Raw genomic sequence first — 24,354 nt, 5'->3', positions numbered from 1 at the left:
CCGTCTGACCTCTCAGCTGCCCTCAGGTCTCTTCGCTGGCCACACCCATCTTCTTACTCTGCTTCCATGACGCGTCCAGCGTCCTGCCTCACGAGGCTGATCTGAAGATGAAATGAGTTAACATATATGCAGCTCTTAGAACCATGCCCGCACATTTTAGGCATTAAATCAGCGTTTGCTTATTAAATTACTACCTATTATTGGCAGAGGGAAAAACGTAGGGCTGAGCGGGTCCAATACCTTGTCCAAGAAAAGCAGATTGAGAGCAGAGCCAGGGTTTGAGCCCAGATTCCCTGACTCCTGAGCTGTTAGCGCTTTGTCATCATGCCACAATATCGTTTTCCTGCCGAATCACATTTTCAAAGTCAAAACAGCTACTTATAGCACGTACCCTTCGGGAGGGCTCGGCTCCGTTTTACAGCTGTGATTTCCCTGCGTGTGCTCAGACCCTTTCAGGAGAAAGGAAACGTAAATACAGGGCCTCGTTTGAAATTACGTGTGTCTGATGGTAAGTCTGCCTAGTTAACAGAATTTTCTCTCGTGATTGTTCAGTCACTCATTGTTTTGTCGCGTCCGAGTATGACCCATAAGAAAAACAAAGGCCAGCCCAGAACCAGGCAGCGCATCTGGTCATGGAGTCGAGGAGCACAAGCCAGTGAGCGAACATCCTGCAGACACTTCTGGGCGTGAGATTCCAAACCGCTGGCCCCACTTCGGGGATGCAAGCTCCAACCTTGAATCTGGAGGGCTTCTTCAGAACTTACTGCTCCAAACCTTAGCTTCGTGTAAAGCCTGGGTTTTACCAAATGGTCCCATAAAGGGGGCTCTGCATCCCTACAAAAAACCAAAACAAAACAAAAACCAGTATTCCTGGGGAAAATAAATTGAAAGATGAGGCAGAGCCTCTAAGACATTCATTCTAAGTGGAGTCCGGAGCTGCATTCCAGACCCATGACACCAGCTTGCTCAGTCGAGTAACCACAAGTTTCCCCCTGCAGTCTGAGAATGCAGCTTTAGAAAGGACGCAAGGACTGCTGAGTTTACATTTAGAACAACAAGGATTGTGAATCTCCGAATACACAGCTGGCTCTTAGCAGCAGGGGTAAATAATGCCTTCACGGGATGTTCTGAGAAGAAAATGAGTAATGAATGTGAACATGTTCTTATCAATCTGATGACTCTGTGGACTGTTGATTTTCACTCTCAGTCTGTCTTCAGAGTCCATGATGTAAACATCTTGCTGACCGTAGACACCAGCTGCCGGTGTTTGGGGAGGGGCTACCACCCCTGCTGCCAGGACGGCAGTCTTTTCTACCCTTTAGTCCCATTGGAGGATTCTGAGCAGCCTCCAGCTCCTTCCACAATTTTCTCATTTCACACACACCACATCCCAGTGGGGGAAGCAGAATGCTGAATAATTGCAGGGTTGCTAAATAATTTCCAAGAGCCTCAAAAATACAGAATGTCTCTATAAAAAAAAAATGCAGGTGTCTCTGTGACACTGAGGCCCATCGTGTGACCATTCCTGGACCTGCATCTGGGCGTGTAGTTCTCCCCCTTTTTTAATGTAAGTTTCAGGGGGTACAGCAGTATAATTTGACATCTGTATGCACTACAGTGTGATCATCACCACCAGTCTATTACCATCCATCACCATACAGTTGACCCATTTCACCCACCCCCAAAACCCCCTTCCCCTCTGGTAATCACTAATCTGATCTCTGTACCTGTGAGTTTTTGTTTTGTTCATTAGGTTAGGGGTTCTTTAGATTCCACATGGTGAAATCATGTGCTATCTCTCTGTCTGGTTTATTTCGCACAGAATAATACCTTCAGGGTCCCCCCATGTTGTCGGAAATGGCAAGATTTCATCCTTTTTTATGGTTGAGTAGTATTCCACTGTGTATATCTATCACATTATCTTTATCCATTTATCCATCAGTGGACACTGAGGTAGCTTCCATATCTTGGCTGTTGTAAATAATGGTGCAGAGAGCATGGGGGTGCAAATGTCTTTTTGAATTAAGACTTTTCCTGTTCCAGAAGTGAAATGGTTGGGTCATAGGGTAGTTGTATTCTTAATTTTTTGAGGCATCTCCATACTGTTTTCCGTAGTGGCTGCACCAATTTACATTCCCACCAACAATGTATGAGGGTTCCCTTTTCTTCACATCCACCGACACTTGTTACTTCTTTTTTCTCCCTGAGAATAGCCATTCTGACAGGTGCGAGGTGATATCTCATTGTGGCTCTGATTTGCATTGTGATACTTAGTGATGTTGAACCTTGTTCTCTGTGCCTATTGGCCATTTTATATGTCCTCTTCGGAAATGTCTTTACTCAGATCTCCTGCCTGTTTTTTAATCCAGTTGTTTCCTTTTGTTGTTGTTGTTAAGTTGTATTTGTTGCTTATATATTTCGGGTATTAACCCCTTACTGGATATATGACTTGAAATTATCTCCTCCCATCCAGTAGTTTGCCTCTTTGTTTTGATGGCTGTTTCTTTCACTGTGCAGAAGCTTTTTAAGAATCATACGGTCCCACTTGTTTGTTTTTGCTTTTGTGTTCCTTACCTTTGCAGTCAGATCCACAAAAGCATCTAAGAACACACAGGCACTCTTGGGCACCCTCCCCATTCTCTGGCGACTTCTGTCACTGTGTGGCGCCCACCCCCTGCCCTTGTGCGTACCAGGTTCACGTCCTGGCTGTGGTGTTCACTTGTTATGGATACTTCCATGCCAGCAACAGGAGTGTCATTCCTGTTCCTGGCCATTTGTCATCCCACGTCTAATAAGGCTTTGGTGGCGATGGGTGGGGACCAGAAGAGCAGCTATTGTTCTTTGCAGACAGGCATGCTCTCTCCTGTCTCCCTAGGGCCACGAGCCTCTTTGTGTTCTAACTGGGCCTGCACAAACAAGGCGAGAAGCAAGCTCTAGCCTCAGGGTCGGGGGAGAAAGGCAGAGGCCACGCTCCCTAAGTTAGGAGGCCACCGCAACGAAAGAAAGGGACTTCTGTGGGAAGAGTCCGCTTGCCTGCAGGGCTGGGGAGGGGCCGAGGAAGGGGGAGGGTCAGCGGCACGTGACATCACGTCGGTGCCTTTCCTGGGGTTGAAATTGAGGAACTGAGGAGGCGTTGGTGGTGAGAGTCAGTCCTTCAGAGCACAGGATGGAACAAGAACTCCAGCCACCAACCCAGTCTCATGTATCTCCGACGGCCGGGGAGCTTAATGACCCGAGGAGGGTATGATATGGTCCAAAAACTTTTCCTGGATTTTTTCCGCAGGCGACTGAGCCAGAGGCCAACTGCAGAGGAGTTGGAGCAGAGGAACATTTTGAAACGTAAGTGACTGAGCCCACGGCAAGTGCTGGTGCTTTGCGGTGGCTTTGGTTGTTGTTTGATTGGAGGCCACAAGGTTTCTTCCGTGTGCTCGTGTGGAAATGACTGAGAATCTGGTGGTGGAAACTTTATCCCCATATGCTAGAAAATCCAGAACAGAGAAAGAAATCTGAATCCACTAAGTTCACGAGGAGCTCGAGGTCTGCAGAGGCTGAAACATTTGAGAGAGAGGACTTATTATTAAATGAGGGTTGGGGTCACCTTGAAACTCAAATTGGCTTAGAAACTGCAAATGCTATACTGATGGCTAAAAGAAGGCAAGTAGCCATTTGAAAACTGGGACCAGAAAACACAGCTTTCCACGGCCGCTGGCTGCTGTTGATAAAATGCCTCCTCCCTGAGCGTTAAAGTCTAAGAAGGCATTTGCAGGTGAAAATCTCATGTCCTGGCTCAGGGCTCCCACAGCTGGCCGCTGGTGTGCCTCCCCATGCTCTCAGTCAGAAAAACACTCGCTGTCACTCTATTTGTGGGCAGAAAAAAATTAACAGGTCTCTGTTTTGGGTCAGAACACAGAGATATTTGAATAGGTCCAGAAAATCCATTTGGTGCTTAAAATGTATATTTAAAAAATACTGAAAGAAATCTCATGGACACTGGTATGCCCCAGTTTAGGGGGAGAAAGACAGTCATTAAAAAGAACCTGTCTGTCCATGTCAGTTCCATCATTGCTACACTCTGACCAGCACCGCTCTCAAGATGGTCAACAGATAATATTTTTAGGTTAATTCGTGACCTTTCTCCCCACACACCCATCCCTTTCTAATTTCTCTCCAGAAAAGAGAAACAGAAGCTACGCAGAGTTTCACAGAGCTGCTGTGTTGCGCACGTGAGCACAGACCCGCACACACGCGCGCCAGTCACGTGAGGCCTCGCGCTGCGTGGCTGGGTATTTCCACTTAGACTAAGCCCAGGCGTTCTTGATTTTACTTTTCGCCCCTTCCTCGTTGTGGCCTGTGACTTGGTCGGCATCAGATGGCTCGCTGAGGGTGAGGAGCCGTGGCGTGGCACCAGGAAGGCCGTGGGGGAGGTGCGGGGCCCACAGCCCCCCAGAGCACCCCGCCGCCCGCCCCAGCATCCCGCCCCTGCGCAGGCCGCTCCCACACCTCTCAGCGGAGGTCGCCCTCAGCGTTGGCCTCCCTCAGCCCTCCGGGCTCCTCCCATTTCCAGATGTCTAGGAAGCTGTGTGTAGGATTACACGCTTTCTAACGGGGGGGGGGGGGGCTTGGGGGGAGGCTTTAAGTCTATAAGGTTTAACAGGCCGTGAAACAGAGTCAGAACTCTTGCAGGAGGTGCTCCTGGTCAGGGAAGCATTTGGCATCTGTGGCGTCTCCCTTTCTGCCCCACCCTGGTACCTGACAGGTTATCAGCTTTCCACTGTTAGCGAAAGAAAAATAGGAAGTGACCGTTTATTCCTAAAAAGAGAAATCAGGTGGCCGTACTTCCTTCTTCCCCTGCGGCTTCACCCCCAGCCCCACGCGTGCCTCACACGGACCCGCTGTCTTCGGTAGGAACCTCTGGACAGTTTACCGATGGGGCCGCACGGTGCCTGTGGCCCCTGAGCTGACTCTCAGACGTGAAGGAGCTGAAACCTTCTGGGGACTTGCTCAGGTTTCAGAAGACAGCACTCCTCTCGGCAAGGGCAAGGGCGTCGGAAAGAGATGGCCCAGAACCCCTGCTCACCTGGCTTCCTGAAGGCGCCGGCTCCCATGTCTGGCTCACCCGGATCCGTGGGAGACGCCGGGCTGGTCCTTGGAGTTAGGTTGTTCCCGCCCTCCAGAAAGATGCTCGGGTCTCAGAGACCATTCCTTGCATCTAGTAAGCTGGGGGGCTCAGGTTCAGGGGAGCAGAGGGCTTTTAAGAATGTTCCCACCGGTTCCCTTTCATTCTGTTCCCTTCCTCCTTGTCCTATCCAAATAGGTGCAGATTAAAGAACCACCTGACCAAATTCAAGCAGGGCCAGCATTCCAGAGTTTCAGAGCTTTATGGAAATGAGCTCGTTTTTCTTGTTGGTTCTTTTTTTTTTTTTTTTTTTTTTGCACCCCTGCATTCTGGAACTTTGTTTTCCTAAATATGTTTTTCTTTCTGTTTTAAATCTATTGTGATTGTTAAACAAGAAGTGTTTAGTGGTCTCAGAAAATAGCCAGTGATATAGTCTCAGGTTAATTGGGCTCTAAATCACAGGATGAACCACTCCTCTAAGGGGCAGGAGAGAGGTAGGCAGAGGCGGAGAGGCTGGGCGGTGGGGCTTTGAGAGCCTGGCCCGCCTTCCAGCCCCAGGCTGCCGGGCCCTGTAGGCAGCACTTGCTCTGTTCAGCAGCCAGTGAGACACTGTGCAGGTCTGAGCACATAATGAGCCTCTGATGGTGGCAGCAGGTGATGACTTCTGGCCCCTCCCTGGTCTCCCTCCCCCTTGCCCAATGGGGTTGCCTCCGTACCCAGTGCCTGAGAATTCATGACCTTGGGTTTATAAATGGCTTTGAACTAAAGGTATTGATTCCATAGGTGGTAGTTGGGGCCTCCACCCCTCAGAGGGACCTCAGGGACACAAGCAGGAGAGGGCAGCTCCATGCTGTATCGCAGGATGCCGACTTCCACAGCCTGGAAGGGGTCCTGTAGGATGGGGAGGCCCCGCCTGGAGTCTGAGGCCAGTAACCTGTAATGAGAAGGAGGGCTGGTCCCAGGCAAAATGTGTTGGGGGGAAGAGGCAGTGTGTTCCAGCAGGAAAAAGAGCTGGGCTGTTTGTCTAACTAATTAGCCACGAGCGTGTGGCCGACCGCTCCACTCCCCTGGGCTTTCGTAGCCTCATTTCCAAACCAAGGGCGGTAGACCAGGTGGTCTCTCGGGCCCCTCCTGGCCCTAATGTTCTGTGAGTCTGTGCATTTTAACCCAGTGCCCTGCAGCTACCTCCTGGGCGTTCAGCATCCTCCCTAGACCTTTCCTTTCATTCTCCCTCCCGCCTGCAAATGCAGCTGTGTGGGGGCTCCCTTCTCCTGGGTCTGGCTGTCTGCCTCCCAGCGTATCTCTGTTAGTTCATGCTAAGATATTAATGACTGGCCAATTTAACAGGCTTTTATCCAAGGGATATTCACACATTTATAAAAGGAACTCTGGGAGGGAGGACCTTTTAAGTTCAAAGGAAGGAGCTCGTGGGGTCTGGGGCACTGTGGAGCATGCAGCAGGGGGCTCCAGTGACCCTGGCCCACAGCAGGCTGTGGGCATTTCAGGTGCTGCCCTCATTTAAGACCCTGATCCCCACAGGCAGTCACAGTAGCCAAACTGTGCCCCTGGGGGCATCACTCGAGGGCCCGAGTCCTGCTCTGAAGCACCATCATTCCTTCTAGCGGGAGGTGATGCCACCTGCGGTATGAGTTGGCTGTGGTCGTGGTTGCTGCTGTCGGGCTGGCAAGGAGGGGTGGGGGGACCCCACTTCTAGGCACAGAGGCCCCTCTTTTAAAGATCTGTCCTATACTGAGTCGATGGAACGGCGAGGGCACGCTGACACGATAAGTTAAGGGAGTTATTGGAACATCATTTACAACAGTGATTTCAAAGCGAGGGATTAAGTGCTCTGGGCCCTCTTTGGTACAGCCCGTACCAAAACCAGCGCAGAGTGGTGTCCGCTCACAAATGCTGTTCTCAGTTCAGCAGACGAGAAGCAGAGGCGTTAGACCCAGGTTGACTTTCATGATTGTGCGCAAGCTAGACAATGTCATGTTGGCATCCAAGGTTCCATTCCAAAGCCCAGAAGGAAAGTGATGCCCCGAATGTCATCCAGTGACTTAAATACACCCACCCTCTGCCCTCTGCATCTCTGCTCCCTTCCCCAGACCCTCTCACCTCCGGTGCTTTACACATCTGACGAGTCAGTCACCCCACATATTAAGCTGAGAACGGTTAAGCTCTGAAGTCTGCTCGCCTAAGACACTCCTCAAGAGTCCAAATGCAGGCAATTGTCTCCCACACTGTGGCCTCACACATGCTCTGTGGACTTCTTGGAAGATTCAAAGAATTAATGGAATCAGGGCTTGGAAAAGGTGAGCATTTTGAACTTCCAGCCTCGTGTTTGGTGTCAGCTGGGCCTCGTTTTGTTTCTGCAGCGGGTGGCAGGTGCCCCCACCAGGCCCGTCTTCTGTTCCATCTGCGCAGGGCACCAGACACAAGGGCCACGTCACAGTGAGTCGCTGTGAGGATCGAGGCAGCACTGAGTGAGGCCCAGGTCTTACCCAGAGAAGGGAGCCTCACCAATCCCCAGATGCCCGTGTCATGCGGACAGCACCCACTCTTTTAGGACCAACTTCTTTGTCTTGTGGCCCCACTCCCTCAACCCAGCATTTCTGCCTGGAGACTCAGAACCCCGTGTGACATAAAGAAAACAAAATAAGGTCAACCTGCTTGCTCACCACCAATTTGAAACAGTGCAGGCAGTTTGGAAAGTGTCCCCACAGGCAGAAGGCTGGCCAGGGTAAGGGATGGGAACTCTCCCTGCCTTTTCAAACTGTAGGTGCTTGGCCTAGAACCCGCAGAGGATCAGAGGGTGCACCTGAGCAGGACACTGCTTACCAACGTCAAAAGCGTCTTTTGTGTGTGTTTCAGCTCGGAATGAACAAGAGGAACAAGAGGAGAAAAGAGAAATCAAGAGGAGGTTAACTCGAAAGGTAAGACGTTCTCTATGCTGAGCTGGGAGGGGAGGGGGTGACCGACCCCACTCCTGCGCTCTGTGTTGGCCTTGCAGCTGCCCTTGGGAGTGACGTTAATGGTCCCCCTCCTCGGGTGTCGGAGCACAACTCTCTGGCCTCTCCAGAGGACAGAGGTCAAGTCAGCTTCATGACCCTCAGTCCTTTTGGATGGTGACATCCTGTGTTGCTAGACTTTGTGACACTGACCTACCTCCAAGCAACTTAATGTCAGGTGCCTTGTATCTTCAGTTACAGTGAATATTTATTTTTTAAAAATTCACTCTAAGCCCATCAAGCAGTTGGAAATTCATCATCCAAATCAATAGTTCAAATATCTGTTATTTGCTATGAGCCTGGGAAAGTATGTTTTCCTTGTCTCCTTTAATACTGTTCATAACCTATTACCTAAGAACTATTTAGTTTCTCATGCTAAATCCAGTTTGAAGTACTGAATTAGGAAAATGCCAAAAGTACTGACCAAAAGTACTGATAAAGCTAATGAAGATATTTGAGAAGCACTTAGATAAAGATAAAAGGCAGAAAGCTAGAATTTTTGTGTACTTTTAACCCCCAAAATAGATGGTTTGGAAATGTGGTGTAGAACCAAGTGGATCTAATCCTACAAGTGGCCCCTTTGATAATAAATTCTTACTTGGGTGATGTTGACAAATTTAATTGATGACACGTAAGATAAAATGCTGTATTCTGCCTGACTAGTGTTTTTAATCAGCCTCCTACAGTGACCATCTTGAGAGAAGGATACTCAAAGCTTAGAGACAGTTAAGAGACCCATTAAAATTAATCTTTTAAAAGTTTATTAATGGATCTTTCTCCCTGGAAATATTATGCAAAGGAAGAAATTCAGAGATCCTAAAATACCATACCAATTACTGCGGAGGTGATTTGCGATTCTCAACAGTTTATCTTCCTCGCAGCATCCCAGACATCTGGTGACAAGCCAAACGCCACCCCAGTTGAGAGAAACAGGAGAAACAAGGGCCTGGCAGGCCAGCGACAGGCTGGGGCCCCCGGTGGGAAACCAGAACAAGAGTTAAGGAACCTCACTTCCGCCAGGTGCCCCCACTCCAGTCCAAGTCTGACTCTTAACATCCTTAAGGCCACCTAGCCTTTGACATCAGGCATCCCTTTTCCTGAGCCAGAGCAGTGAGGAGGACCAGGGGAGGTGCATTAGATTGTTCTAAGTGTGTCCTTGAAATATCAAGGACATCAAAAGGAGACTGGTGATAACCTGTCACGTCTGACACAGAAAGGTCTAGACATTTCAGAAAAAAATGTTTTCATCTGATTTTCATAAAATTCATTGCCGTTGATTGCTGGGACCCCAAAATTCTCCTAACCTTTAGGGTTTCTTGCTAAAAACTAGTAATAGGAAAAGATTTGGATGTGCACTTAATTCTCATCTCTTTAAAAATAGTATATAATTTTGGAGGGAAGGTATAGCTCAGTGGTAGAGCGAATGCTTAGCATGCAAGAGGTCCTGGGTTCAATACCTAGAACCTCCATTTAAAAAAAGAGTATATGATTTTTTTAGGGGAAAACTTGACTAACTGAATGATTTGGCAGGAGGGGGCGAGAAAAGAGGGTTTCCTCCCACACACATCTCCCCTAGGAGGGGTGATGCTAGGGGTGGGTACCCCCAAACACCCATAGTTTTTGCAAGTCATCAAGACAAGGTAATGCCTCTTCCTCCTCCTCGTTGCCTCTCCTTCCTTCTCTCAGGAAAATGGCCTTGTAATTTCAGCGTTTGCCCTCCCCTGGGCCTGGCTTGGCGAATAAGAAATAATGAGCTTGAATGAAGGGATAACTGTTTATAAGGGAGAGACCGGATGCAGCTTTCACATCAGGTGTTGTCAGCAGAGATGTGGAGCCAGCCGGCAGGCAGAGAATCCACACCACCTCCTGGCTCTGGGCGAGTTCTGCTCCTCGTGAGCCTTTATCTCAGCAAGACCAGATGCCAGCGATGGTGACTGCCTTTCGCCTCCTTCCCCTCAGCCCGAGGATTTCCTCAATTCCGTTCTATTTACGTTCTAGTTAATTTTAAGGCACTGAGGAAGATGAAACTGTAGCGAATACTGATAGCAACGGACCAGTCATTTTCTTCGGCCAAACTGAGACCAACCTAAAAATTATATGCTTTGTCTTTTATTAGTCTGCCTCCCACTTCCCTCCAAAAAAACGCTAGCCGGATGGATGAATGGGAAGAAGGGAGGGAGGCGGATGGATGGAAGCAAGGGAGGGAAGACATGCATCTGGGTCAGGTTGTAATAACAGCAAACTTTGGGTCCCACCTTACCCTTTTGTTTGAGTATTTGGTTACCAATGATGATACTGGTGCCATAGATTGAAAAATAACGCTGTCAGCCTCTACACCCTACCCCTTCTTCCAGCCCTCATCCACAGAAAACCAACTTTGGCTGCAAAGATTATTTCCTTAGCATCCGAGGAAGTACCTTGGGTTCAAGTGCCCCAAGGGCTACAGCCAGCTGTGAGCTGAAGGCACATCTCCTGAGCCCCATGTGGCCGGGCAGGAGCCCACGCTCACGGCAGAGTCTGGGCGGTTGTTAGTCGGAGATGCTCCCAGCGGAAGCAGTTGCTGCCCTCCTCACTCACTCCCTGGTAGTACTTGGGCGCAGTCCCATCTTGATTTGGAGAGGTTGTGTCTAAGGTCCCCATGGGATTCAGGCATGAAACATAGCCCCTCGCCTGCAGAGCCAACCTCTAGTTTTCTGTTCAGTCCAGACTCTACCATGGACAGGCTATTTGCAAAATCCAAGTCATGATTTCCAGAAATCTAAATTAGAGACTGTGCTTAACCACCTTTCTTATGTCATGGCACACTTAGTAAAGAGTGCTGTTCGTCCGACAGCCCAGGGTAACTTCACTGGTACTTAGAAGCACACACTGGGGCTTGGGGCAGGAGTCCTTATTCTTCGTGGTGTTTGGTGGCCGCCTGTGTGGGTGTGACGGTGGCACAGAGCTCCCTGCCCTGGCATCTGGGAGTCAGGCTGGACCACCGTTTTTGTTCACAGCAGCCCCAGCCATGGAGGCTGGGAAACCTCTGGTTCCCTGTGACAGGCCACCACTGATGCCAAAATGTCCCATCCCTGGAAAACCAGGGCCACCTCAGGACAGACTGGACCCACTGTGAGGGGGGCTGCACAGAGTCTAGACAAAGGGGGCAAGTTCCACAGCCCAGGAGGCCTCTGGCCCCCAGATCTTCCTGCGCTTGGCCAGGGCAGAGCTGCAGGCTGCGTTGGTCCTGTCAGAGTCTTGTACCTGTCATCATCCTATGCAGCACCAGCCAGGCCGTCACCTAATTATGCTCTTCCGTTGTTGGCCGGTGGGCAGCAAGTTGGAACATTCTGGCACCAGCCAAAGGTGCATGGCAGCTGCACGATACAGAGTCAAAACAGCCAGGGTGGTTTGCATTCACTTGCGTGTGTTTGTTTTATAGGCCTTTGTGGTAAGATTCTGTCTGACTGCATCTTCTTTTAATAGAATTAAATACAGTCTAGGGCTTGGAGGAAAAATTGCCTTTAAATAACATCGGTTGAACATGAGTTGACAGCATCCTAGAGAGAGAGCCCCTGTGCTGCTCCAGAAGAAATAAGCCTGGTGACAGGAAGGGATAATAGAAATGTCAGCCTTATGTTGTTAAAGCTCAAAGGAAAGAGGGGTGCCCGTGGGCTACACCGGGAGAGGGTTAAATAAATCACTCGTTTCACTCCTTCACCGCGAACCCATCCGAACGGCCCATTGCGAGTCTCCCTTGGCAACAACACGGCCTGCTGTGTGTGTGTGGACCCCCCTTTCATTTGACCTCGTAAATCAATATATTCCCATTCCTGCACACCCTAGAGTTTGTGTACTGTTTGCACGTACACTGTGTGTGTGTCTAAAAAACATAAAAGGTTACGAATCCACCTTGCGGACAGCACTGCCTTTGACACACAGAGGTGGGCTCACAAATCCAAAACAATGCAGAGCCGTTGTGTAAGGTTTCTGTCACCTGATGGGAGAGACAGGACAGATGTGGGAAAATCCTTGCCCACAAGGAAAGACGAACTGCTTGTCAAGACCAAGACACTGCAGTGTGCTTAAGAGACCGCCTGGCTGTCCATGTGAACAGGCCTGGAGCTGGCTCATGAGATAGTAAAGCTCCTTCTCAGAGTCCTGGGGCGGTCCCGGGGCCGGGGGTCAGGAGCCCATGTTCCCCGCGGGGGCCCTCCCTTGTGTGTGATGAGTCGGTGGCCTTCCCACACCTTTGCAGTCTCGGAGGGGCCACATGGCCTGCACCGCCCTGGCTGACTGCTCCCTCCCTCCCGCAGCTCAGCCAAAGGCCCACCGTGGAAGAGCTCCGGGAGCGCAAGATCCTCATCCGCTTCAGCGACTACGTGGAGGTGGCAGACGCTCAGGACTACGACCGCAGGGCCGACAAGCCCTGGACCCGCCTCACCGCTGCTGACAAAGTAAGAGGGGCGAGGAGGGTGGCGGTCCCCACGCCTGGGGGCTGGCTCTCCCAGCAGCAGAGCCGGTCACAGTCGGTCCTGGGGTGCGGGGCGCCTGCTGGGCGGGCTGCTTCCCCGCCCCTTCCCCACGGGCCCCAGACAGTGTGCAGAGAGGCCACTGATTCTCCACGGCTCTCGAGAAGGCACAGGACACACACTTTTGTCCATCCATCAGCGCATGGACCTCTGCTTGGGGCTCATTTGTCCCCAATCCACCACAAGGACCTGAAGAGCCAAGGCCTTTTTTTAATGTGCGAGTGACAATAAGGAGACACTGGGGTACATCAGGGACCATCTCCTAGAGCCCTGCCTCTGCCCCATCCTTCCCCGGCTAGTGACTTCCTGCCACGACACAGGAGGTCCCTCCAGCCCAGCCTCTGGCTGGAGGGTGAGCCCGGGGAACTTGCTTCTGTATTTGGTGAGGCTGGACGTGGCCAAAGGCAGACACGTCTCCCAGAAACGGCCTCCTGTTGGGGTGGGTCCACCCTTCTCTCCTCACCCAGATCTTGATCTGTGGAAGCCTCTGCTCTCCTCTGCCAGCACGGCACTCCCCTCCTCCCTTCATGACCCAGTCCCCGGGGCAGTTGTGTCCTGTAGACGTGACCAGAGGAAGGACCGTGGCCTCGCTTTCTTGTTTACACACCCACTGCAGTGCACCTGCGTACCAGGAGGCAGGAACTAGCCAATGTCAAGGGGAAGTCTAGACCACCTCCACACCAACGTGCTCAGGTTCTCAGTGGCTGGTGGGCAGGAGCATCTCCAGTTCCTCAAAGGCTGCTGGGGAAGCAGGGCCCCCTGCTGCAGCCACTTAAAGCCCAGTGCCTGCCTTCCCTGGCGGGAGCCACTCTGACCCTACACAAAGGCTTTTCCATCCTCAGACTTCCGGCGCATTGGCGGCTTCCCATCAAAGCAAATGTCCACCTTAGAGCTATGGGAAAGGGCACATGTTTAAAATGTCAGCCCCCAAGGAAGGAATGAGGTTTTCTTCCCCTCCAGACACGCTCCTGCTCCAGTGCCCCACACCCCACTTTGTGGTCTGATGACCAGCCCAGTCCACTCGCTGCAGCCACTCTGAGCGTCTCACCATAGGTCATGCAAGTTTATCTCGTGCATAGTTGAGGGAATTTAAAACTCTACCCTCGAGGGTGAACTACATCACCAATAGAGCTGTAAAAGAGCAGAGGCTTCGTAAGTCAAAGGGCAAGGCAGGAGCTGGCCGTAACCCCGCACCTTAATTTGGCTGGGGCGCTGGATCCACCTCCTCTGGAAGGAGCCATCCTGAGGCATCACTGCGCCTCTGGGACCTTAGATTTACCTAAGGAAGACGAGAGGCTGACCTTTCCATGTGTACTTGGGCCCCAGGAGTGTGGGACAGGTGGACAGGCCCTCTGGGCGCCCAGATGGAACAGGTCTGGCAACTTAGATTTAGGGGAGGGGATGCCTCGTAGGCTCTAAAAGATCGCCCCGGTGATTCCTTTCCTCCCGGTGAGAGAAGCCATTTTCCGCACTTGAGTGGCTTTGTTGAAGAAAGAAAATACTGTTAGGAATAAGCTAAGAGGTGAGCGCCTGTCCGTCTGTCTCCTCTGCATACTCACGGCTCTCTCCCTTCCAGGCTGCCATTCGAAAGGAGCTCAATGAATTTAAAAGCACTGAAATGGAAGTTCACGAATTGAGTAGACATTTAACAAGGTTAGTAGCAGCTGGGTCTTTTTCTTTTTTTTCCCCCCTTAAAATTATTTACTCCCAAACTCGACTCTCCCAGCTGCTTCTGGAGGACAGGTGGTGTGATGGGTGCCGTGGGGGACAAGGTCAGCATGGGGTTCCACTGCAGTCGCCGAAACTGGGAGGAGGAGCAGTCTAGGCCACCTTTTCAAAGCCTAGTTTTTAACTCAGACTAAAGCTCTGAAAAGTGCCAGCCCCGCAGTGTGTTTTTAGGAAAACTTAAGCTGAGGAGAAAAGATCATTGCCAACTTACAGCCAGTCAGCCGAGACCTAACTTGGGCAAAATACCAAACCCACGTGGCTCGTCCAAGTGGGTTCGCGGCTGTGACGCCACGCCAGTCTCCCAGACCGTCCTGTGTGAGGACACTTGGTGGGACTGAAGCCCAGAGAGATGTAAGGGGCTGGCACAAGGTCACAGGGCTAGTTAGGGACAGAGCCACTGACTTAATCCTTCTGACCCTCTCCTCTGGTGAATGTCTGGAGAAACGGCGCCTCAGACACCAGGCTGGGGTTTCCGCCTCACCGCTGAGTCTGAGCATGGGCTGGGGGGCCCCAGGAGTTCCTGATCAGACTACTCCAAAACCAAAGGTGAACCGGCTGGGCCTCATGTTCTTGATGGGTCTGGTGGAGATTTATTGGCCTTCAGGTAGACAGGCCCCCCAAACCTCCCTGTTGCTGTCAGGAGCAAGGGATCCGCAGATGGAGAGCTTGGGCTGTCAAACCCAACACCTCTGCCGGCCCTGTGGTCTTGATGTGATTGTTTGTTTCCCTAGGTTTCACCGACCTTAACAGTCGAATTTCTCCTGAGTGCTATGCTGTCTTCAAAACATAAATTTATAAGAACCATAAGTGCTGGTATTTATTCACTTCCCCATCACGATGTAAATCTTCTGAACTGCCTTTTTTTAAAAGAAGGAGGAGGAAGAAAAGGAAACACAATCAGGATTTTGTTTGCAAAAATGCGATGGTTACGGCTCCGTGGTCAGAGCTGCTGGCACCACCGCTGATGACGGACAGGGCTGACGACACCGGAGACGTCCTGGGCCTCTCCAGCCAGGCCGACAGGTACCACGTTTATCTCGGCTCCAGTGAGCCTCTGCCTCGAAAGTGTCCAACACCTGAGTCCAAAGAAAGCTGAGGCGGTGGGGCCAGCCTGGAGACTGCAAAGCGAGGGATCTGCATTGGCCTCCTCCACTTGGCCAAACAGCCTGGCTCCAGGTGCGGCATCTGGTGTGGGAGCCTCTGCGGAGGTGTTGTGGAGAGGGTCACTGTCCTTGGTGGCCCCTGTCCTTACCTCTCTCCAACCACCATCCGTGCGGTGAACAGAAGGGGAGAGCCCTTCGCTGGGCGAGTCTGTGGTTGAGTGTCTGTCCTAAGAGTGTGTGTGCTCCAGAAGGGGAAGGCTGGCACCGAGCACCCCTCCTGTCCCCTCAGGCTGAGCTGAGCTGCCTCCCGGAAGCTCTGGTTTAGAAGGGGAAGGTTGTCATAGTAAAACAGCCAGACGGCGCAGGTGGTCTCAGGCACACAGCCGTGTCTATCATGCGTGGGGGCAGCGGGACCCTATTGAGGGTATAAAAGCCCTTGAGGGGGTGACAGACCGTGTGGCTGATGTTCATTTGTTCTGCCAGCCCCAGTGCTGGTGACCATGTGGCTTGGAAGTCAATGGCCTGAGTCGAGAACCAATGCATGCAGTCCAGAGACCCTTCCTGAAAGGCTGGCTTTCCAGCGACTAGGGGCTTGGTCCTCCAGAACCACCTGAGGGCCTTCCCGTCTTTCTTCGCCCTGGAGAGTCTTGGAGAAGCCCCAGAGTCCTGCAGACACAGCCACATTGGCGGTGCTGCACCCCCCCGTCCCCGCTTCTCCAGGGAGCCACCCCACCTCTCCCTCTCGGTGCTGGTGAAGGGACTGGAGATGTCTCTCTGACCATCTCCCCCACCTGGGACCGCAGGAAAGCAGTGCAGACAGGGGGACACGAGGGGAGGCTGTCCCAGCCCCAGGCTGCTTCCATTTTCCTTCCTGATGGAGCCTGTAGGGCATTTGGCTGCCCAGCCCCACCAGGCCTGCGCGTGGGGTCCTGTGGTTCTACCAGCTTTCTCGGTGCTGGCTCACTTCCCGCCACACAGGCCCGGGATTTAGAAAGATGCCAGCTTGGCCTTCACCAAAGAGTTAATAGGTCTCTTCCCCGAACCGTGTCGGATCACGTTACTTTGGGGATGCACACCCAGCTCCTGGGCCGGTGTTAACCCGTGCGTGTCTTGTGGGGAGCTGGGGCCCGGTCCTAGGCGGGGGCCCACAGCGGCACAAAGCTGGCCTATGCTCTCCTTGCACCACCTGGAGGAGCAGGCCACCGCCCAGCCCCGGGGGATGCCATCACCCCATCCGTTCTTTGACTGTTAAAGTGAATAGTTACTGCTGTGGGTAGAGGTATCGTTCAGAAACATGTGGTCAGGATCTTACTGTGGCTGTAAACATGGGTCTTCCCAAAAGGCTTACTGATGTTTGAATGTGCAGACAGCGTGACGAAGGGTGTAGGGCCCTTCTGGTAACTTCTCTGTGGTGGGCACGTGTTCTGGGTGGGGTGCTGGGCCGGGAGCTGAGTCTGACCTTCCCCTAACTCACAGCTGTGCTTCCGGTGCCTCCCAGGGGCCTGGCGGACGATCAGGCCCTCCCCGGCCCAGGAGCCAGGCCTCAGGGAGCTCAGTCCACCGCCTGGACTCCGCCCACCAAGGCCAGGGGCCTCGCTGCTGGCCTCGGCTCCGGCTCCGGGGCCTTTCAGATTCCCTGGGAACGTGACACCTAAATTGAGTTCCCTGCCGCCAGCCAGCCGGCCAGGGCTTCCGCCCACAGCGCCGCAGCACCGCAGCTTCTGTTCCTCCTCCTGCTGAGCGCCCTCTTCTGGGAGAGCGCCGTCACCGCCCTCTCAGTGGGCTCCTCCAGCCCCCTGTGAGCAGCTCGGCAACCTGGGGAGGTCACAGGATGGCCCTCGGCTGTTTCTCTCCTCTCGAAATCGTGAGGTTTTTATAGACGTCTGTCCAAACTTCCTTTTATGCCACATTGTTAAGACAACTGAAAAATGTATTTCTCTCCAAGATGACAGTTTGACATCGGTGGGAGGGAAGAAAGATGGGCTAGGTAGTTTACGACGTGCCCCTTTTCTGAGAAAGCTGCAGTTCGGATAAAGGTTTATCTTGGGGTATCAGTTCCCAGCTGAGCCTCTGGTCATCTGGAGTAGCATGAGGGGGGGGAGTGACATTTCTCAATCAGAACGTTTCCCTGTGGACACTGCCCCCCAGTCCCTACCCCACCCACCAGAGAGACTGCCCGTTGGCCTACCTGCTCTTCTGAAATTGCTGGTATGTTCCTCCCCGGAGGCTCTCAAAACTCTGTAAAACTGTCAGATTAGAGGCGACGGTAGATGTGATGAAAACCTCCGAGTTTTATTTTTCTCCCGCTTCTGAACGTGTATGTGTATCTGCCGAATGAAAATCGTGGTGTGTGCTTTGATGAGTGGATTTGCAGGCTCGCCCTGTGCACAGCCAGAGGGCAAAGGTCACCTGAAATGACTTTTTCTTCCCCTGTGTTGATCCCCAGACCAGTTGCTTTTTCCAGTTGCTCCCCGGGTGTCTGTACATAGCGTGTCTTTGTAGAGGAGCACTCGCCCGTGTTCCGACGTAACAGACGACAGCTTATGAGGACGACACTGTAAATAGAATACAAATTAAGCTGGATCTCTGTGGCCTAGGTTTTGTACATAGAGAAACTGCATGGTATTTAAATTATTGTTTGTCTCTGATGATGTATGCAGTTTCTTTAAAAACAAACCAAAAAAAAGTAAAAAAATCATTTCCTTGACTTGTGTGTGTTTTTATCAACTACCAGCAGGGACCACAGAAAATACTTAGTTTGGCTGGGGTGGGGGTGGGGGGGAGGAGTAAACCAGCTTATCAGCAAGCTAGCAGGTTATGAAGACACAGGGCAGCCTCACCCAGGTGCTGCTATTGGGGGAGGCAGGACTCCTGCACATAAACGAGCTTTCTGGATAACTTCTGTATGCTAGGATTTTTTTTTCTCCTTCCAAACATCTTTCAAAGAATATTTAAATGGATTGCCAGCTATCTGTCCTTTAGTAACCTGGGAATGAGGAGGTGGAAATTAACCCAATGAGTGGCATCACTCGGTCACCTTGGTAGCAGCAGGCATCACTGCCCCAAAGGCCTTTGCTCTTGGAGGACTGACTTACGTCTGTCTCCTTCCTTGAGGAACTGGAGTATTTGTCCCATAAAGCAGAGACCTTCATTCCTTAACCTTTCGGTCCTAACGTGTTTTTGCAGGTTTTAGGGGCGGGAAGAAGGGCTGCCGTGCCCACTGGCTGCATTCTAGGTCGTGGGATTGCTGAGGAACACACCGCTGGACTAGGTACCTGGGAGGGTGGCTCTGGGAAAGAGGACCCGAGTCAGTGCTGTTCCCCTGGGCCACTGCCAGGAATCATCCGGGCATCTTGTCAGAGTGCAGGTGCCAACTCTGCGGCCTGGGCGGGCCTGCGAGCCTGCACTTCCGGCTAGCTCCCGGGGCATGCCGATGCCCGTGGGCATCTTCTGAGCAGCAAGGGCTTGAGAGAACCATGGAAAGGGAGCTGCCTCCCCCTTTGCCCGGGAATCTCCGGCCCCTGAAGCTCGGGGTGACCACGCACACTGCTTGTCTTTGCCGAGCAGCAGCGGGAAGGCCCCCCTGCAGGTCAGCGGAACCGCACCAGAGTCGCGCGAGCTCTCACCTGTGCGGGAAGAGGGATGCCCGAGCCGGTGGGCCGCAGTGGAGCGTGCACGGTGCACAGAAAGGACTTCGGGTTTCAAGGTTAGGGCTTCTTTGCCGTTCTGCCCTCTCTTCACTCCAGAATTCTGACCTTAACAAGTCAGAACTTGATTGCAGTTACCTGGGGGAGCGGACGGACAAGAAAGAAAAGCTTTGATAGTGCCACCGACAGGCTCCGGCTTGAAAGATGGAAGGAAACTAGCTGTCATCCTAAGATAAAGCCCTTTCTGAAGTAAAGCAGGTCATGGCTGCACATTCTCAAGAGGTGGAGGACCTGGTGTGTCCACTCTTGGGTCATCCTATCACAGAAGTGGTGGCCCTGCTGCGACATCAAACTTGACAGTTTCGGCCAAGTCCACTTCTCTGGGCCTCAGTGTCCTCACATGGAAAGTGGGGGCATTAGGCGTCCTGTAACATCCTTTAGGACGTCAGCTTTCTAAGATCTGGGTTTATTTGAATTTTTAAAACACTAAACTTAGTGCTTAGGAAAGAGTAAGCTTTGGGGAAGTCTCTTAGAGAACAGTTTGGCGCCCTCTCCTTCAGACCACCCACAAGTCTGATGCACCACGCCTGCCACCCTACTCTGCCACAGGTCAGCCTCCTGGAGGGCAGCTTGGCACTGGGACCTGTGGTCTCCCACATGTCTTCATGGAGGCTCGGCCTAAAGCTGCTATCGTCCAGATAATGCCATCCTGCGCCCCGCCACCCACTTCCTCTGGGCACAGCACCCTGGGGGGCTTGTGGGCTTGAATGGTGATGCTTAAGACCCAGCCTGTTGTCCCCTACAGCACCCCAAGTTCAAGAGCACTTCAGTGATGCGGTTACTTACCCCTGATCATTAATCCAAAGGACAGGTCTGACGCTGGAGATGCTCCCTGGCTGGCTCCACAGGTCCCGAGTGCTGTTCTGGACTCAGATGATTCCTTATCTACAGCTGTCATTCAGGTCCGCCCTGAGCTCCTGACCCACATGTCCAAATGTCACAAAGCAGCCACGTGGGTCAGACAGGCTCCCTGGGGTCAAATTCTGTCTCTTCCACCCCTGACTAGCTGTGCAGCTTTAGACAAGTTACTTAATCTCACTGTGCCTCAGCTTCGTCGTCTGTAAATGGGAATAATGGCACCTGTTTTATAGGCCTGATTGGATTAAGTAAAATGTGCAAAGTGCTTATTATTAGCACAGTTAGGCCTTGCTCAGTGTCAGCTCTTGAGACTTGGCCAAGACAGTGGAGTAAGAAGACCCTGAGCCCATCTCCTCCCATGGACCCATAATCACAACTATTTACAGAGCAACTATTGATGAGAAAGCCTGGAATCTAGCAGAAGAGATCTTATATAACTAAAGATATAAAGAACGAACCACAAGACAGGTAGGAGGGGTGGAGTCATGGTACAGTCAAGACCCACACGTGGAAAGATAATGACAATTGCAGAGGTCCTCCCCAGGGAGCAAGGGGCCCAAGCCCTGCATCAGGCTCCACATCCTGGGGGCCTTGCACTGGGAAGGCCAGGCCCCAGAGTATTTGGCTTCGGAGACCAGCAGTGCTTGCTTTCGGGAGAGCCAGAGGGCTGTAAGAAATAGACTCCACTCTTAAAGGGCGCACACAAAGTCTCCCACACTCCAGGACCCAGGGCGGAAGCAGTCATGTGGAAGGAGCCTGGGTCAGACCCACCTGCTGATCTTGCAGAGCCTCCCAGAGAGGCAGGAGGCGACTGGAGCTCACAATGGGGACACAGACGCTTCGGCAGCCATTTAGGGGAGTTCACACAGCCCACCCACCAGCAGGCCTGCTGCCTTCAGACCCCTGAGCTCACAGCTGCCCAGGGACATGGCCCTGCCCTGCAGAGGGCCAAGACCTGGCCCCATATACCAGTGTGCCAGCGCTAGCTTGGGAACCCTGCGCCTGGGCCCTGCCCACAGTGGGCCAACACCAGCTCAGACTTGACATTCAGAACATTAAACCAGATGGACTTAACAGATATACATAAAACATTCCATCCAAAAGCAGCAAAATACACATTCTTTTCAAATGCACATGGAACATTTTCCAGGACAGATGACATGGTAGGCCATAAAATAAATCTCAGTAAATTTAAGAAAACTGAAATTCGTATCAAGCATCTTTTTCAACCACAATGTTATAAGATTAGAAAGTAACTACAAGAAAAAAACTGCAAAAAAGGCAAACACATGGAGGCTAAACAACATGCTACTGAACAGACAATGGATCACTGGGGGTAAAAAAGAAGCAATCCAAAACTACCTAGAGACAAATCCAAATGGAAAAACACAGCAATCCAAAATCTGGGATGGAGCAAAGGCAGTTCTGAGGGAGAAGTTTATAGTGATTCAAGTCTACTTCAGGAAACAAGAAAATCGCAAACAAGCTAACCTTACACATAAAGGAACTAGAAAAAGAACAAACAAAAGGAACTAAAAAGAACAAAAGTTAGTAGAAGGAAAGAAATCATAGAGATCCAACAAAAATAAATAGATACTAAGAAAAAAAGAAAAAGATCAATGAAACTAAGAGCTGGTTCTCTGAAAAGATAACATTGATAAACCTTTAGCCAAACTCATCAAAAAAAAAAAAGTGGGCCCAAATCAACACAGTAAGAAATGACAAAGGAGGAGTTACAACCTATACAACAGAAATACAAATGATAAGAGATTACTATGAACAACTATATACTGATAAAATGAACAACCTAAAAAAAATGGACAAATTCCTAGAAATGTACACTGCTGAGACTGAACCAGAAAGAGATAGAAAATATGAACAGACCAATTACCAGAAATGAAATTGAATTAGTAATTAAACTCCCAAAAAACAAAAGTCCAGGACCAGATGCTTTCACAAACATTTAGAGAAGACTTAACACCTATCCTCAAATTACTCCAAAAAACTGCAGAGGAAGGAATGCTTCCAAACTCATTCTATGAAGCCAGCATTGCCTAATACCAAAACCAAACAAAGATATCACATGGAAAAGAAAATTACAGGCCAATATCACTGATGAACAAAGATACAGAAAATCCTCAACAGAATATTAGCAAATCAAATTCAACAATACATTAAAAGGATCACACATCATGATCAAGTGGGATTTATCCCAGGGATGCAAGGATAGTTCAACATCTGAAAATCAAATTAATGAACTAAAAGTCACATGATCATCTTCAATAGATGCAGAAAATTCAACATTCATTTATGATAAAAACTATCAAAGTGGGTACAGAGGGAACATATCTCAACATAATAAAGGCCATATATAACAAGCCCACAGTTAAAATCAGTAGTGAAAAGATGAAACCATTTCCTCTAAGATCAGGAATAAGACAAGGATGCCCACTCTTGCTAATTTATTCAACATAGTAGAAGTCCGAGCCAAAGCAATCAAAAAGAAAGAAAAGGAATCCAAATTGGAAAGGAAGAAGTAAAACTCACTGTTTGCAGATGACATGATACTATACACAGAAAATCCCCAAAAATGCCACCAAAAAACTACTAAAGCTGAATGAATTCAGTAAAGTTGCAGGATACAAAGTTAATATACAGAAGTCTGTTGAATATCTATACACTAACAACAAACTATCAGAGAATTTAATAAAACTATCCCACTTACTACTGCATCGAGAAGAATAAAATACCTCAGAGTAAACCTACCTACGGAGGTAAAAGACCTGTACTTAGAAAGCTGTCAGACACTGAGGAAAGAAACTGAAGACGGTACAAGCAGATGGAAAGATATTCTGTGTTCACGGATTGGAAGAATATTGTTTAAATAACCCTAGTACCCAAGGTGATCTACAGATTGAATGCAATCCCTATCAAAACACCAAAGACGTTTTTCACAGAACCAGAACAAATAATTCTAAAATTTGAATGGAAACATGAAAGATCCTGAATAGCCAAAGAAATCTAGAGAAAGAAGAATAGAGCTGAAGGTATTACATTCCCTAACTTCAGGATATACTGCAGAGCTACAGTAATCAAAACAGTATGGTATGGGTATAAAAATAGAATAGAGATCCCAGAAATAAGCCCACACACTTATGATCAATTAATCTATGACAAAGGACGCAAGAATATACAATGGGGAAAAGACAGTCTCTTCAGTAAGTGGTGCCGGGAAAGCTGGACAGCTACAAGTAAAAGAATGAAATGAGAACATTTTTCTCACATGATATACAAAAATAAATTCAGGTTTTTAATCTGTTTTGAGTTTAAGACCAGAAACCATAAAATTCCTTGAAGAAAACATAGGCAGAACACTCTTTGACATAAATTGTGGCAGTATTTTTTTTAGATCTGTCTCCTAAGGCAAAGAAAACAAAAGCAAAAATAAATAAATGGGACCTAATTAAACTTAAAATCGTTTGCACAGCATAGGAAACCATCAACAACAACAACAAAAGGCAACCTAAAGAATGGGAGAAAATATTTGCAAACCATATGACTGATAAGGGGTTAATATCCAAAATACATAAACAGCGTGGGGAGGGAGCGCCAGAGGGAGGAAAAATAAAATATATGTGTGTATATATAAACAGCTCATACAACCCAATATCAATAAAACAACCAACCTGATTAAAAAATGGGCAGAAAGTCTGAATAGATAATTTTCCAAAGAAGACATACAGATGGCCAACAGGCACATGAAAGGATGTGCAACACTGCTAATCTGCAGAGAAATGCAAATCAAAGCCACAATGAGATACCACCTCACACCTGCCAGAATGGCTATCATCAAAAAGACCCCATATCACAAGTACTGGCAAGTATGCGGAGGAAAGAGAACCCTAGTACACTGCTGGTGGGAAGGTAGACTCGGGTAGCCACTGTGGAGAACAGCACGGAGGTTCTTCAGAAAACTAAAAATAGAACTACCATATGATCCATCAGTTCTACTCCTGGGTATGTATATGAGGAAAATGAAAACACTAGTTTGAAAAGATACACACAACCCCATGTTCACAGCAGTATTTATAATTAACTAAAGACATGGAAGCAACCTAAGTGTCCATCAATAGATGAATGGATAAAGATAATATGGTATATATACAAACAATGGAATACTACAGCTATAAAAAAAGGAAGTTTGCCATTTGCAACAACATGGATGGACCTGGAGCGTATTATTAAGTCACAGAAAGAAATACCGTATGTTATCACTTATATGTAGAATATAAAAAAAAGAATGACTATAACAAAACAGAA

General features: G+C 49.9%; 1 protein-coding gene and 1 long non-coding RNA gene across 10 annotated transcripts in view; one reads left to right on the top strand and one right to left on the bottom strand.

The window, feature by feature from the left end:
• Nucleotides 1-15,173, top strand: part of PHACTR1 (phosphatase and actin regulator 1) — a 466,583-nt gene extending 451,410 nt beyond the window's left edge. For 6 of the 9 annotated variants that reach the window (XM_072945660.1, XM_072945666.1, XM_072945668.1 and 3 more), the window contains 5 exons: nucleotides 3,284-3,339; nucleotides 7,970-8,052; nucleotides 12,423-12,563; nucleotides 14,215-14,291; nucleotides 15,098-15,173. In XM_072945660.1, coding sequence (XP_072801761.1) covers nucleotides 3,284-3,339; nucleotides 7,970-8,052; nucleotides 12,423-12,563; nucleotides 14,215-14,291; nucleotides 15,098-15,113 — 373 coding nt within the window. In that variant the 3' untranslated portion in view covers nucleotides 15,114-15,173. The remainder of the gene's footprint in view (nucleotides 1-3,283; nucleotides 3,340-7,969; nucleotides 8,053-12,422; nucleotides 12,564-14,214; nucleotides 14,292-15,097) is intronic. The other 3 variants (XM_072945664.1, XM_072945662.1, XM_072945661.1) reach the window with 1 other exon arrangement.
• On the bottom strand, nucleotides 15,141-24,050 carry LOC116284456 (uncharacterized). The gene is made up of 4 exons (XR_004194222.2): nucleotides 19,963-24,050; nucleotides 19,096-19,254; nucleotides 17,658-18,024; nucleotides 15,141-17,547 (listed from the first exon to the last, which is right to left on the bottom strand). It is a non-coding gene; the product is annotated as an uncharacterized lncRNA (long non-coding RNA).
• Between the last annotated feature and the right edge of the window lie 304 nt (nucleotides 24,051-24,354).

The sequence above is a fragment of the Vicugna pacos genome, chromosome 20 (assembly GCF_048564905.1).
Source record: "Vicugna pacos chromosome 20, VicPac4, whole genome shotgun sequence".
In the NCBI taxonomy this organism is placed as follows: Eukaryota; Metazoa; Chordata; class Mammalia; order Artiodactyla; family Camelidae; genus Vicugna; species Vicugna pacos.
This window is presented reverse-complemented; position numbering and strand designations above follow the sequence as displayed.